Source organism: Melanaphis sacchari, unplaced genomic scaffold, assembly GCF_002803265.2.
Source record: "Melanaphis sacchari strain LSU unplaced genomic scaffold, SCAv2.0 Contig117_pilon_pilon, whole genome shotgun sequence".
Lineage (NCBI taxonomy): Eukaryota > Metazoa > Arthropoda > Insecta > Hemiptera > Aphididae > Melanaphis > Melanaphis sacchari.
The window spans coordinates 36184-50341 of NW_020270456.1; the positions used below are offsets into that span (position 1 = coordinate 36184).

Here is a 14158-nt window from a genome sequence, read left to right on the forward strand (position 1 = left end):
AGCCAACCTTCTTCGTATTCTGGATCAGATAAACCATGATGCATGCTTGACTCGTGTGCTGCTTGACTATTAATAGGAATTGCTGTGATGAGAAAACTTTCTCGTTCATTTCTTCTTTGGTCTTCCTTAGCTTCTAAAGCCAATTTAATAAGTTCTGTTTGCTGTTTTTTCCGTGTTTTAGTAGCTGTTACTAACGATCTCTATGAATGCATTTTATAAACATCATACGTATGTTATATTATCATTGTTGTATTATTGGTTCAGAGATTAACATTATAAAAGCTTACATGTGTATCCTGACCAATTGTCACTTCTTCTACTTTGGTTTCCACTTGAGGCATCCAAGGAGGATCGACGATAGGTAAACATTCTATTCCAATTTTCGGTGAAGTTAAAGTAAATTCAATTCCTGGTGGTGGTATTCTAAATGAATTATGTGCTCCTTCTTCCATCCGAGGCCATGGTTGAAATCGGTTTTTCCATAAAATATGAAATCTAAATAAATTAATAAAACAAAATTATCAATAGACTAATGATAAAAAAAAAAAAATGGAAATTATTACTTTAAAATTGCATTTGCTCTAACTATAGAATCTTTATTAGTTAAACTGCTGCTAATTAGTTCAATGCATTTTTGAGGAGCTTTAAACGCTGCTATTATGAATAAAGTCGAAGATGATGCCACTAATTCTTGATTAGAGTCTAGTAAAAATTCCCATGCAATTGGTAAGATATCCAATACTTGTTCCTCCGTTAATACAACAGCTGCTTTTATCAATAAGGCCATTGAACAATGGAAAATGTCGTGTACCTATTTATAACCATATGATTATTTATGTATAAATTAATTTAAAAAATTTGTCTGTTACTTGATTTTTTATGTATTTTAAAATTATTGGAGGATCGTTCTGATCTTCGTTGGGGTTTTTACTATCATTTTTTTCATGAACCTTAGAGTCAGATTTTAACAGTAATTTTTTAGTGCATGATAAACTTTTCTCAAGATTGTAAATTAAATTAGAACTAAAAAAAAAAAATACATATATAAAAATTCATCGATTAATTAAAATCTATGGAGATAATACTTTTCTATTTTTCCAAGACTATCTTTTCTTTTATTCGGAGAAGATTGACAGCTCGATAATTGTAAGTTTCTTTTAGCATCGATTTTTGTTATCGTATTAAATTCTTCAAAATACCCACTGCCTTCTAAGGAAGCCATCAAGCCAAATTCTTCACCGTATAACTATGCAGAAAAGTATTTATTGTATTAGCAAATAATAATGTTAGTGATAAAATAACTTAAATTGTATAATATCAACAAATTAGATTGACTTTTATAAGCACTTTAGTTCAAAAATTAAGTCTGTTAATTTCAATTAATACATTAGAGACTTCAGATACTATATAATATACGAAATGTCTAACTAAATTATTATAGAAATATAAAAAATAACATATGTTACCTTTCTGATGGCTTTAATAAGTCTTGAACAAGATCGCATCTGTCTTTTATAACAAAATGGATGACAAAATGACTGATGAGAGCAACTATGATCAAATGACTTATTTATTTGAATTACAGTCTGAAATTATAATCGAGTAAATAAATATTACTATGCGAATTAATATTCTAAAAACGATTAGTATAAAAATGATTGACAAAATTACTTTTAACCATGGCATAAAATATGTTGTATCATCGGTTTCATTACTTTCACACGGGCTGGTTGGCCCATGATCATCACTCATCATGGCTCCCGATTCATCTTCACCACTAATTTCACCAGGTATTACTGGAGCACAACCGTCTGAAGTATCGCTTCGATCTTAAAGAAAATTATAGTTAATTTAAATACATCCTTTATCATATATTAATAGTATAAATAGTGTATATAATACACTAATAATACACACAATCACCATCGGAAGACATAATTTCTTTTATTCCTTCTTTAGTATTTCTTCGTAATTTCAAACTATATCTTTTAATGGACCCCGCCATGCTCTTCCTTTGTGACAATGGATGGACAGTAGATTGACTCGCCCCTTTGTTTCTTTTATCATCCGTGTTTGCTGAACTCGTTTCGTCCCACTAAAAAGATAAAATAACGTTGTTTAAGGATTACAGATATTTAAATATAATTACAAGGATATTAAAAATATGATTATTGAGTTACGAATTTAATTATGCTTTTATTTATTCACCTGATTAAAATGAACATTTGAATTAGAATTTTCATTTGACTGACCGGATTCACAATCGTTTCGCTTCAAACATGTTTTCCCTTTATCAACGGGAGCTGATCAGAAGAAAAAAAATGATTATTTGTCAAAATAATTGTGCATAATATTGAATATTAATAGTGTTATCTTAGTAATCCAACCTCTACAGATTCACATACTATGTAAAAAAAAATTACTTTTTTTAATAGCACAATGTAAACAACATTATGTTTGAACAATATTAGTAATCTATTCAGGTGTGATTCAGATTCATAAATTATAAATATTATATTCAAATGAAAATAAAAATAATTTACTTGAATAATAATTATTTTATATGAACAACTTTGGAGAATAGTAGTGGTAGGATTACAGATATTTCGCTTTTCAAACAATTATTATAATATTCTACCAGAGACTATACCTACAGCTAATATTTACGATTTTTCAATAATAATTGGAGTACGATATAATAATGTATACTTTTTACAACATGTGCATTTCTATACATATATATTACAAATTATTCTTAGTTTTCAATAATAGAAAATTGAAACACAGATTTGTTACGAAAATAGTAATAGAACATAAATATGAACATTAAAAATGATTGGATTAGTAAAAATTCGTGCATTAATAATTAATTTCTCTTTTCATAAATTGTATTATTTTTAATTTAGATTTTCATTATATACACATGTGACTACGTGAGTACTAAACTTAAGTATTCTGTAAATATAGGTAGGTATTTATGCAGGTGACAGAAAATATTCTATTATAATAAATAGTGTAACATATTGATAAAATAACATGTTTAAATATAAAAAGATAATAATTTTCGTTCTGTGTTTTTTGCAGTAGGATAACAGAATAATTAACCAATTGATACATAATTCTACAAATATATAACTATAGGTAGTATTAATATTATATTAAGTAATCAAAATTGTAAGCTGAACAATTATTTTTTTAATATTTAGATTAAACAACTTAATATTTTAACTGGTATCAATCTAGGACATTTTGTACATTAAAAAAGTGCAAAAACTAATATTAAGATTCAATTAATTTTTATATTGAATCACACGTATATATATATATATACATATTACAGACTAAATGGTGGTGTCTCATATAACATATTATTTACAGATGCCACACAATTATAAGTAGATACAGAGTACATTTTACATTATACATTACACAGTCTATGCCGGATTACATCAAAGTTCACTAAACATATTATAATAAATCAATATTTCTTGATTTCAATTATATACAAATTAGTTATTAAACTAATAAGCTTTATGTTTTTTCTTACTATTAATTATGGTTTACACATTTGTTGTACATTCACATTCATACGAAACATTAAGTATGCAGCAGAATATTATGATTTTAAAGTAAAAATCTGTATAATTATAAGTTATTAGTTGTAAGTATCCCTATTGCAGTAATATTCAAAAACATGTTTATACGTATTAGTCAATGAAATTATTTACACGCAAATAATATAAATTGATCGATCAATCCCATTCAAATTATGTATTAAAGATGTAACGGTCTAGTAGGTTATGCATCTATGAGAAAATTCAGTCATTTTATTTGTAAATCACATTTTTAAAATGTGTACATAGATAATAGGTATTATAAAAATAAGTTAAGTTTTTAAACAATTAAATGTAATATTATAAAAAAAAGTTTAATTTAATTAAAAGCTCGAGTTTTAAAAAATGTGTTCATAGTTTTACACTCTGATATAATATTAGCACTCGTATTATTTTATAAATATTTTATCTATTTTAACTAACCATACATTTATCATTTAAATTATTTTGAGAACAAGTTACCTATATTAATTTCATAAAATAAATTTAAAGTATACAATGAATTGTTCGATCTAATTATATTTATCTTCGACTACTATTGAACTAATTTAAAAACTATAATAAAAACATAAAATATTAATACTGTCAAAACTTCATAAATTTTTTAGTGCTTTTGTTTCAATCGTGATCTCGAGTATAAGAACATCAATACAAGACACAAGTCATCGAGTATTATATTATATATTATTCTTGAATAAAAATACGTTAATTTACGTTAGATACATAAAAAGTAATAATAAACAGATTTAAGTTGGAATTATTGAATATAAATTTGTTTTGTATACATAAAATACTTATAATAGTATTTATAACTTAATGAAAGTTATATGTTTAATTTAATACACGTTATTTAAATAAAATATTTAGTCAAACACTCAAATTTTTAAAATAATTATATTATATCAATCAATATAATATATTGAACGTGTATTATTCATTAATAAAAGAGAGTTAAAAGTTGTTAAAATAATATTTTAATGAATTAAAATGTAAAACCTCATTTGTGACTTGTAATACTTATAAGTTAGTAAATAAGCATGAATATAATTTCTATTGACAAATTTTTATCGGGAATGCAAAGCAAAATCAGTCTGTCACAAGGCGCAAGGCAAACAAATCAAACAAATGTTAACACAAATTAATTTGATAAAAGCATCAGTAAAAATTAGTTTCGGACTATATTCCATGCAAACTATTTTTTTATATATATAGTGCAATATTATTGGTCAGTAACACTGTTTGAAGCTCATACCGCGCTTTTCTTTTATTAGTTTAGCGTGTCTGCGAAGTTTGGTCAACACATTTGTAGCAACAATGACGCTACTTTTTCGACTAACTTCCTCTTCTGGTTTTAAATGACTCTGTAAAAGCTCATTTCCACTTTTGTCCATCTCTGCGATACAACAGTAATGACATCCATTCGTTAAACAAGCATTCAATTTTGCCAAAGATACAATATTTGTTCACACTCAAGTTTTTTTTATTAACAAATGTATAACTACAAAAGCTAATTTCAAACATGTAACATAGATCACAGAATTCAATAATCGATCTTAAGATACATTAGTATTATTCCAACACCATTCAATAGTAATTTTCATACTTTATGAGATTTTTACTAGAATAAAGATACATTTTATTTCTTAACACGTAGATCCTGTAATAAGTAAAAACTATTAGCATACTTATGATATCCAAGTGAAATATACCTTGATCCTTTTCACCAGAAATCGATTGTAAACTTTGAGCAGAAGCTTGTGAATGACCCATCGACGATAAAGCCATCGACCATCGTCGTCCTTCTCTACTATGAGATTGCCTTTCCCTTTCCCAAGCATTTGATGCGACCGGTAATGTTGTGTAAGGATTCGATGGCCGAGTTTTTGGTAAACTTCTGTACGTTTCTCGTAAAAAGGAAGTTATTTCCAAAAATAACATACATGCAATTAACCGTAGGACCATCGGACAACTGAACATCCGAGAAATTCCAGATGCTAATGATTAATAATATGTATTTAAAATGTGTTTTAAGAAAAATAAAATAAAAATTATTTTTAATTTTACTTTCATCCAAAAAATCTTCTTCCTCATCTTCATTTTGTAATTCTCGTTGATTAGCTTCGTCAGAAATGCACGATAAAATGTGGGGTAATTGTTTTTTGTCTTCAGAAATCATTTCATCCAAACGTGCGGCAATAATCTGTTTGTCAAAATAAATTACATGCTTTTTTTATTTTTTAATAGTTATTAACATTTTCACTGTATTTTTATTTTTTAAAAAATGTATATACAAAACTATATAAAATTTTAAAATTTAAATATTATTTGAACATTAATTTCAAATAACTAATTTTTTTTTTTTTTGTAATAAACGTCAGTAATCAGTGTTGATAATTTTTGTGTAATTAAATTTTTAAAATTACTAAAATAATTAATTTTTGCTTTGCCAAAAATCTTAAAAAATTCAAAAAAAAAAAATTTGTCAAATATTTAATCAGTATCATTTTTTAAAGCAATTTTTCACTAAATTGCTTCCATTATGGACAGTATAACTCAAATACTTTAAATTTTTGTTCTTACATATCTACAGATTTAGAGATCATTGATGTTAAATAGCAAGTATATACTAATAAAATATATATGGACAAATTTGAATATTATTTGTTTAAGATTTCGATTCTAAATCTTTGTAAGTTCTGTTATCCTTTTAGGATACTGAATTTATAAAATCCAATTATCTCATAGTTTATCGCTCAGAGATATTTGTAATTCATTATAACACAGTATGTTATTAAATCCCTAATACAATTATGTTGTTAATGTGAATTTATTATAAAATCCTACTTGTAAAAATACGTGTATATATTTATATATATTTACTTCTCCCCATTGGCGAAAAAGTTTTCCAGCGTTATGTTGAACAACAACGGACTTTTTGGCTCCAGAAATCACTGAGTGTTTAAAATTTAAACCAGAAGGTCTCACCATTCGTATCCAAGTAGACCATTGACCTTTATTACAGCCATGGACAAAATGACAACATTCCAAAAGAAAAGCTGCTCTAGCCAAGACTGGTGTATTTGGCTAAAGAATTATTTTGTATATAAATAAGTAATAACAATCTAGATACGTTATATATATATATATATATATATATATATATATATATTTATTAAATACCTACCAAATCAAATGCTGCAGATATGAAATTTGCATCTGGGACAGATCCTGGTCCACACATTTCCATCATTATTGAAAACCGCTGAATTCCCACTCTTAACTGTTTAATTTGTACTAATTTTCTTTCTTTTAAAACGACAAATTCTGATTGATGAGGGTGATCTCCGTCATCTAAAGAATCTCGACGGCTTAAATCTGAAAAAAACACGGATATAAGTATTAAGTTTTAGACAAACTTTAAATATACAAAGTAAAATAAAAAATTTACAGCTTCCTTGAGAATCTTCAGTACTCTTATCCTTTTTTCTTCCTTTTCGAAAAACATACTTATTTAGATGACGACCCATTCGTTTTTTAGTTTTCTTAAATGTATAAGACATTCTATAACGTTTATACAATATTAAATATTTTAAATTTAATTTATTCTATACATTTTAAATTAATTTACCCAGTTCTACTCTTTTTGGAACCTCTGCAGTATGATTGATGTAAATTTGCTGCTTGTCGTACTAGTGAGCCTACATCTGAAGATGAGTCATAAGATGAACTCAAACCTTGAGGTCTCGTACGGCATTCATGCACATTTGACTTTGAACTAATCCAATTAACTAATAATTCAAATAATGGTAAAACTATATTATTAAACATTTTTTAATAAAATGTAAATCTGTATTCCTTAAAAAAATTTGTATTTTCTACCTATACTAAACATTTTCACTAAAAGCACCTAAATAAAAAATAATTATTCAACTGACCTATTTCTTTGATTTGCAAACGATTTGTATATGATTTTTTAGAACATTGCATACTTCCTTCACTGGGTTTAGAAACGAGCATTGGATTTTTTCTTCTTTTCAAACTAACTGATGACATTTGATTCCTAATATCATCACTAATTTGATTTTCAAAAGCATTCTAAAAACAAAAATTATATGATCTTGGAGTTTTCTTAAAAATTGAAAAATACTAAATTAAAAAAAAATGAGTCTTTACTGAGTAACTAGCTATTGTACTTCTTTTTTTAAACAAAAGTTTTCTATTCGTTTTGTCCAGAACAAAAGGTTCCGTTATAGCTTTTGAATGCTCATCGTGATCATGAATAGGTATATGCCTTAAACAATATATATTTATATCAATCATTTATTTAAACTATTTACTATAATTATTATATATTTCCCATTATTACCTAATTACTCGTGTAGTTTGAATATTACAGTGTTTTCCATAGTTTCGATTGGCTGTATCTATTAATCCACTTAACATCACGCGTCTAAATGTTGATGAATGAGTGTCTTTGACATAACCAATTAAAAACCGTAGAGTATTATAAATATCCTATTAAAATAAAAAGTTTATATTATTGTTGTATATATATATATATTTAATATTATTTGAACTTAATTTATGCAACTAATTAAAAACTATGGTATTTCAATATTATTTTAACGCTTGAGTACATGTTATGCTTACAGTATTTTCAGTATGTTTTAGTTCTTTATATGATATAACAATTCTAGTAACCAGACTTCTAAATATAACACTTATTACGTGATATTCATTCCCTTTACTACATATCGATGGTCCATATCCTGATGGAGATCCACTCATCTGAGATATCGTATCAAGAGATTTCCTTTTGTTATCTGTAAAAATACAAGACCATGTAAAGACGATTTGATTAATACCAATAAAACTGATTTTGTTGCATTTAAACTTACACATGGGTGAAATAATTTGCATTGGTTCAGTACAGAATCCAATGTATGAATGAATAAAATTAATTATAGAAGTAAGTGAGTTATTTTTAACAAAATGTCTTAAATAGTTTGAAAATTGTCGTTTATCATATTGCTTTAGTCGATTTAGTAGACATTGACATTGAGTTCGAACAAAATTTGCAGGAGGTCCTCTATGCCCTTCTCCACAACTATGGGGACATCCCAAATTTTGTATTATCCTGTAAATTTAATTGAATTTAAAATGTAAAAATTATTTATTTTGTACTGAAATAATTAGAAACACTTGCTTTATAATAGAGCTCATGGCAAGTGCATGTGCTGACATTGGTTTATTATACAAAAAATGCGCCAAGTATTCTGGACTAATATTATGCAAGCTAGTATTAGAAACTTTAGAAACATCTTCATGCCATGATTGATTTAATATTCCCAAGTCCAATAGTAATTCGAGTAAATTAGTAACAACTTCACATATTCTAAATGTTTTACAAGTGTTAACTTGATATACTGAAAAATGGATAGCCTAAAAAAAATCATAAATATTGTAAATATTTAAAAACACTAGTAATGAATACGACCATACCCTTAATACAACTGCAAAATCAACATCTCCATCTTTTGTAATGTAATTTAATGAGCCTGGAACTTCTACTACTTCTTCGCTAATATATGTTATATTCGAATCAGTTTGAGATCTCGTTAAATTCGACTGTCGAAATTCTTTGGATAGTTTTTGTCCTTGTAGAAATACGTTGTCAAATGAAAACTCATCAGAAAATTTTGCCTACAATATCATAATCAATTGGTATATAAGAAATTATTGAAAAACATCACTCAACATAAAAAAATTAAACAAATTTACCTTGTAGAAATTTATATCTGGAGAAGTTATACCAGAGTGTTCTGTTATAGTAATAATTGGATTTAGGAAATTTTTAACATTTTTTATATCATTAACTCTAAAACAAAAAAAAAATTAATTATACTAAGTGTAAAAATTATTATCATACATTTTATACATAAACATAAAATATTGATAAGTACCTAAGACTTGGAAGACTCTTTCCTCTATTAAGAAACCCAGTTTTATTGTTTTGAAATAAATTCTCTAGTTTTTTTATTAAAGGGTTTGGTAATTCTTCATTTACGTAGGCATCATGACACTGGTAAAATAATGAATATGTTTTATTGAAAATTTTAATTAAAAAAATACTATTTCAAATGTATTAGTAATTACTGGCTCTAGCATCATCACGTCATTTATATAATCTATTTTTTGTAAATTTTTTTCTGATTTTGACAAAAGTTTACGTCCCACTGCAAATGCTTTTAAGTCTACGATTTTTTTCTTTTTCTTTATTCGTTCACTGGCATTCCTTGAATGAAGGTTCATTACATCTCGATCATCAAGAAATGTTCTTTTTCTATCTTTGATCATTTCTGTGTAAAAAATAACACAAATTTATTGCATAATAATGTTTTATATTGAATGTATATTCATAGGTACATTCATCACTACTTAATTTCGTAGCAATAAGTTTTGAAATTAACATACCAGAGGAATTATCACCTGCATCAAATGTATTCGAATAATTTGGTTTTACGATTCTTCCTGGAAAATCCGGTTCATGATGAAATGATACCTCAATTTTAGGTATTGGCAATGAATTACTGCGTCTTCGAGGTTCTTGTTTAATTTTAATTTTTTCATTAATACTCTGTAATCTAGTATAACAGAAGATACATACAAATATTTAACTATTTAAGTGAAGTATTAGATTATTATGCTGCCAGTTAAATTAATTAATTTATCTTTTATGTGTTATAAATGATATAATATATAAAAGATTCCCAATTATTATTTCTGTGTCATTAATTTATTTAAAAATGTGTATTAAAATCTTTATAATAATCTTTTTTTAAGATTTTAAACAGCAAGAAAATGTTGATCCTAGTACCTATAAATCATTTTTTAATATTGCATTTTCGTATTTAAATAATTAAGCATAGCAATTTTTAATACATTTAATACCAATTATGATAACCAACCATAGGTATACTCTCGAGACATACAGGATATTTTTTAGGAACAATTATAATTTATAATACATATTGCACAATAATAATTTACTTGTGAATCGTGAAGATGTGAAAATTGTATTTGTCATAATAGTATGATAAAATTAAAAATATTATTAGGTACTCTTACACCAATTCAATAAAAAAAAAAACTGTAAGGTCAATAACTATATTATAAACTTAATACCCTTGGATTTTAAACTATACTAAAATTATTATTACTTAATTATTATTTAATTATTAACTTTCAGGATTAACTTGCGAACGAGTATTTTCGAAATTAACTATAAAAAAAATATATATTAAGGAAAAACTGCACCAAGACCGACCGAATGATCTATTATTAATGTTTACTGAACCGGAACTAATATAGGTACGAATATTATAGTGTTTATGTTGAAAAATATAATTGATGATTTCAAAGGTATAGAAAACAAGAAAATTAATTTATGATCTTTCTTTTATCGTAAATATTATATAATAAGTTAAAAAATGAATATATCTTCACACATTTTATGTATTAAAATGTACATATTACATTTTTAATTATTAAACTACAATCGGTTATTAGTATTTGTTTTTTAGATTATTTTTAAATATTAATAATTTAGTACTATTATGATAATTCATAACGACTACATTACAAACCTATGGTATAAAAATTGAAGTGACCAGTAAACACCTTCTTCGCACCACTGAGGAACAAATAAACATCTTAATACTGCAACATCCAAAAACGTGGCAGCATTCAAGTCAATAGAAACAGATTCTTCTGTTAAGAAACTTGAACTTTTATAACTACTTGAACCTGTGACTTTTTTTTTTGAATTTCTAAAATTTAAAACATAAATTATTATATTTATTCGTAACAATAAAATTAAATTGTAAAATTCAACTAAAATATCTATAAAATTGGTATTATTGTGAATATATACAATGTGTATGTATGGATATGTTTGGGAGAGAGATGATAACAAAGAAAGAATATTTACCCTATTCTCATCTTATTTTGCAATTGCTTCATTTCGGGTAAAGTTATTCCCGCCAAATCTTCATAAGTATAAATTGAATCTGACTTGCCAACTGGCAGTTGAAATATACTTGGTTTACCCTAATAAGTTATCATATGTTTTGTTAATTACCGATTAAATAATAACCAATTTGATATTTCACTTTCATACCTGATAGTTATCCTGTAAATTGTCTGCATCATTGATATATTCTTCGTATGGAGGTATGTGAAAAATCACCTAAAATATATTTTTATACAATGATAGTAACAATAGATACGAGTGTAATCTATTGTATTATCTCAAAAATGTTATGTATTTATTTAACTCACGACTTGTTCATCTTCCGTACTTGAACTTTCTTCAGGTATAGTTTCTGGGAAACACTTATCTTTTGGTGATGTTATCCATATCTATGTTTAAATAATAAAGTTAATAATCATATTATTATTATTAAACATTTATTATATTTTGACTTTAAAATAAATAACATTGTTACGATTAGTTAACATTTTTATTTAAATATTTTATCAGTGATTATAATAATAGTTCACCGATAAATAGTATAAAAACATTTTATATGATAAAATTAAATAAACAACATATGCATAATGGTACATAGAAATAATTAAATACATATAGATACCTCATCATCTAGTGATTTACTTTGACAATACTCGTTATGGTTTATATTATGAGGTGAGCTAACAGATGCTGATATTGTACGACCATTGTATTCTTGATTCTTTAATTTTTCTATAGTTTATAAACATATAAATAATATTTAAATTAAATTTTAAATTTTACTAAAGAATAATATCTATTAATAAATACCTTGTGACAGTCGTTTAAGATTATACCATAAAGATTTAGGTTTTGGCTTACAATGTGCTGAAAAACATGCAATGTTAGGTGTGCGATTGTCCCAAAACGCTTGCCACATTTTCAATCCACTTTCTAACCCATTAGTTATCAAATCTGATTCTTTAACTTGATTTATTAGCGGCGCAATCAAATAAATGAATAACTAGAACATATTTTAACTTTAATATAACTTAATCTTAGATAATTAAAACCATAATCTACGAGTTAAAAATAATATTTACTGTCATAGTAGGAATATTAAAGAGGTAATAATGTGGTAAAGTTTGAAACGTCCCTTTTTCATAATCAGAATCCGCACATTCATCAGGTGCATCTTGAATTATCCAATGCAAAATAAGTAACAATTTTGACTCTACGGAACCAATGTATTGTATATTTGTTCCTTTTCTAAATAAAAAATATATAATTATAAATTCATTTTCTAATAAAATAACTTTATTTTACTGGAAAACAAATTAAAATTACATGTTTCTGTATACGTTTTAAAACCTAAGAAACAAATATTAATTAAATATTTAAGTAAAATTAGACTCACACATGCATTTTTATTGATATAATATTTATAATTTCACATTAAAAATAAAAAACTTATGAAATGTAGAACATATCTAATATTATGTAGACAACTTTTAAGTAGTATGTGTTTGTATATTCACAACACTTTTCAGCAGGGAAATTTAAAAAATTTAAGCGAAAATATTCCGCTTAGATCTATTTTTATTCCAGCGTAACACAAAGATAGTGATTTTCAAAAACCATAATGTACCTATGTTCACAACATTTTTTAAAAAAGTTTAATCTCGTGTAACACAAAATGATAATAATTCTAAGCTTACGTTCTCGCACAAACCTGTTAAAAAAAAAAAATAACTGTTTTGAATTATAAAAGAATATGGTTTTATTTAATAAAAATAATATATAAATATCTATTAATTTATTTAGTATATTATTTAAAAATTTTAAAATATTAAATATGATGGTAATATTAAATACTATATGGTTTTTGAAAATCATTATTTTTGTGTTACATAGGAAAAAAATAGGATTGAATCGGATATTCCTGCTTCAACTTTTTTAATCACCCTGCTGAAAAGTGCTGTGAACATACAAATACATACTACTCCAATATTTTGTGCCATCTGAGCATCTAATCCAATTGTAAAAAAAAAATCATGACAATAAAGTATATCATACAACTCATAACAATTAAAATTAAAAATTGAACTAAATATTAATATTTCTGTAAATTTTTCCGTGCATTTTAAGTACTATAAATTATAGATGCATATTAAATTTTAAAAAAAATGACACTATAAAAATGGTTGATTATTATTTATTACATTAAAACTCAAGCTTGTAAAAATAATATTTCAAACCTTTGCTTTAAAATTAGGTTAAATTATAATTAATTACAGTCTGCATGTGGATAATATAATTATAGTGATTTAATTTAATTTAATTTTTAAAAAAATGTAAAATATTTTCATTCTACGTTTCCATTTTTGACAAGGTACAACATTTTAAAAATAATTGAAGTGAAGAATAAATATTGTAGAATAAACAGAATTAAATATTTTATGACAAAAATATACAATTAAATTATGTATTTATTACCATTTTTTAATAACTTTAACTAAACAAGTAACAAATT

General features: G+C 25.3%; 1 protein-coding gene across 2 annotated transcripts in view; it reads right to left on the minus strand.

Moving 5' to 3' along the window:
• LOC112604005 (protein unc-80 homolog) overlaps window positions 1-14158 on the minus strand; it is a 37790-nt gene that overhangs the window by 11483 nt on the left and 12149 nt on the right. The window contains exons 6-39 of one of the 2 annotated variants that reach the window (XM_025352860.1): window positions 12729-12894; window positions 12457-12649; window positions 12269-12378; window positions 11955-12035; window positions 11794-11862; window positions 11605-11723; window positions 11261-11443; window positions 10089-10258; window positions 9771-9973; window positions 9578-9696; window positions 9396-9492; window positions 9117-9317; window positions 8821-9056; window positions 8513-8751; window positions 8265-8437; window positions 7981-8129; window positions 7788-7905; window positions 7550-7709; window positions 7243-7402; window positions 7063-7175; window positions 6799-6989; window positions 6495-6698; window positions 5679-5814; window positions 5324-5608; window positions 4867-5007; window positions 2209-2303; window positions 1918-2095; window positions 1672-1829; window positions 1467-1586; window positions 1086-1246; window positions 870-1023; window positions 564-811; window positions 288-495; window positions 8-200 (exon numbers count right to left, since the gene is read on the minus strand). In XM_025352860.1, coding sequence (XP_025208645.1) covers window positions 8-200; window positions 288-495; window positions 564-811; window positions 870-1023; window positions 1086-1246; window positions 1467-1586; window positions 1672-1829; window positions 1918-2095; window positions 2209-2303; window positions 4867-5007; window positions 5324-5608; window positions 5679-5814; window positions 6495-6698; window positions 6799-6989; window positions 7063-7175; window positions 7243-7402; window positions 7550-7709; window positions 7788-7905; window positions 7981-8129; window positions 8265-8437; window positions 8513-8751; window positions 8821-9056; window positions 9117-9317; window positions 9396-9492; window positions 9578-9696; window positions 9771-9973; window positions 10089-10258; window positions 11261-11443; window positions 11605-11723; window positions 11794-11862; window positions 11955-12035; window positions 12269-12378; window positions 12457-12649; window positions 12729-12894 — 5531 coding nt within the window. The remainder of the gene's footprint in view (window positions 1-7; window positions 201-287; window positions 496-563; window positions 812-869; window positions 1024-1085; window positions 1247-1466; window positions 1587-1671; window positions 1830-1917; window positions 2096-2208; window positions 2304-4866; window positions 5008-5323; window positions 5609-5678; window positions 5815-6494; window positions 6699-6798; window positions 6990-7062; window positions 7176-7242; window positions 7403-7549; window positions 7710-7787; window positions 7906-7980; window positions 8130-8264; window positions 8438-8512; window positions 8752-8820; window positions 9057-9116; window positions 9318-9395; window positions 9493-9577; window positions 9697-9770; window positions 9974-10088; window positions 10259-11260; window positions 11444-11604; window positions 11724-11793; window positions 11863-11954; window positions 12036-12268; window positions 12379-12456; window positions 12650-12728; window positions 12895-14158) is intronic. The other variant, XM_025352861.1, reaches the window with a different exon arrangement.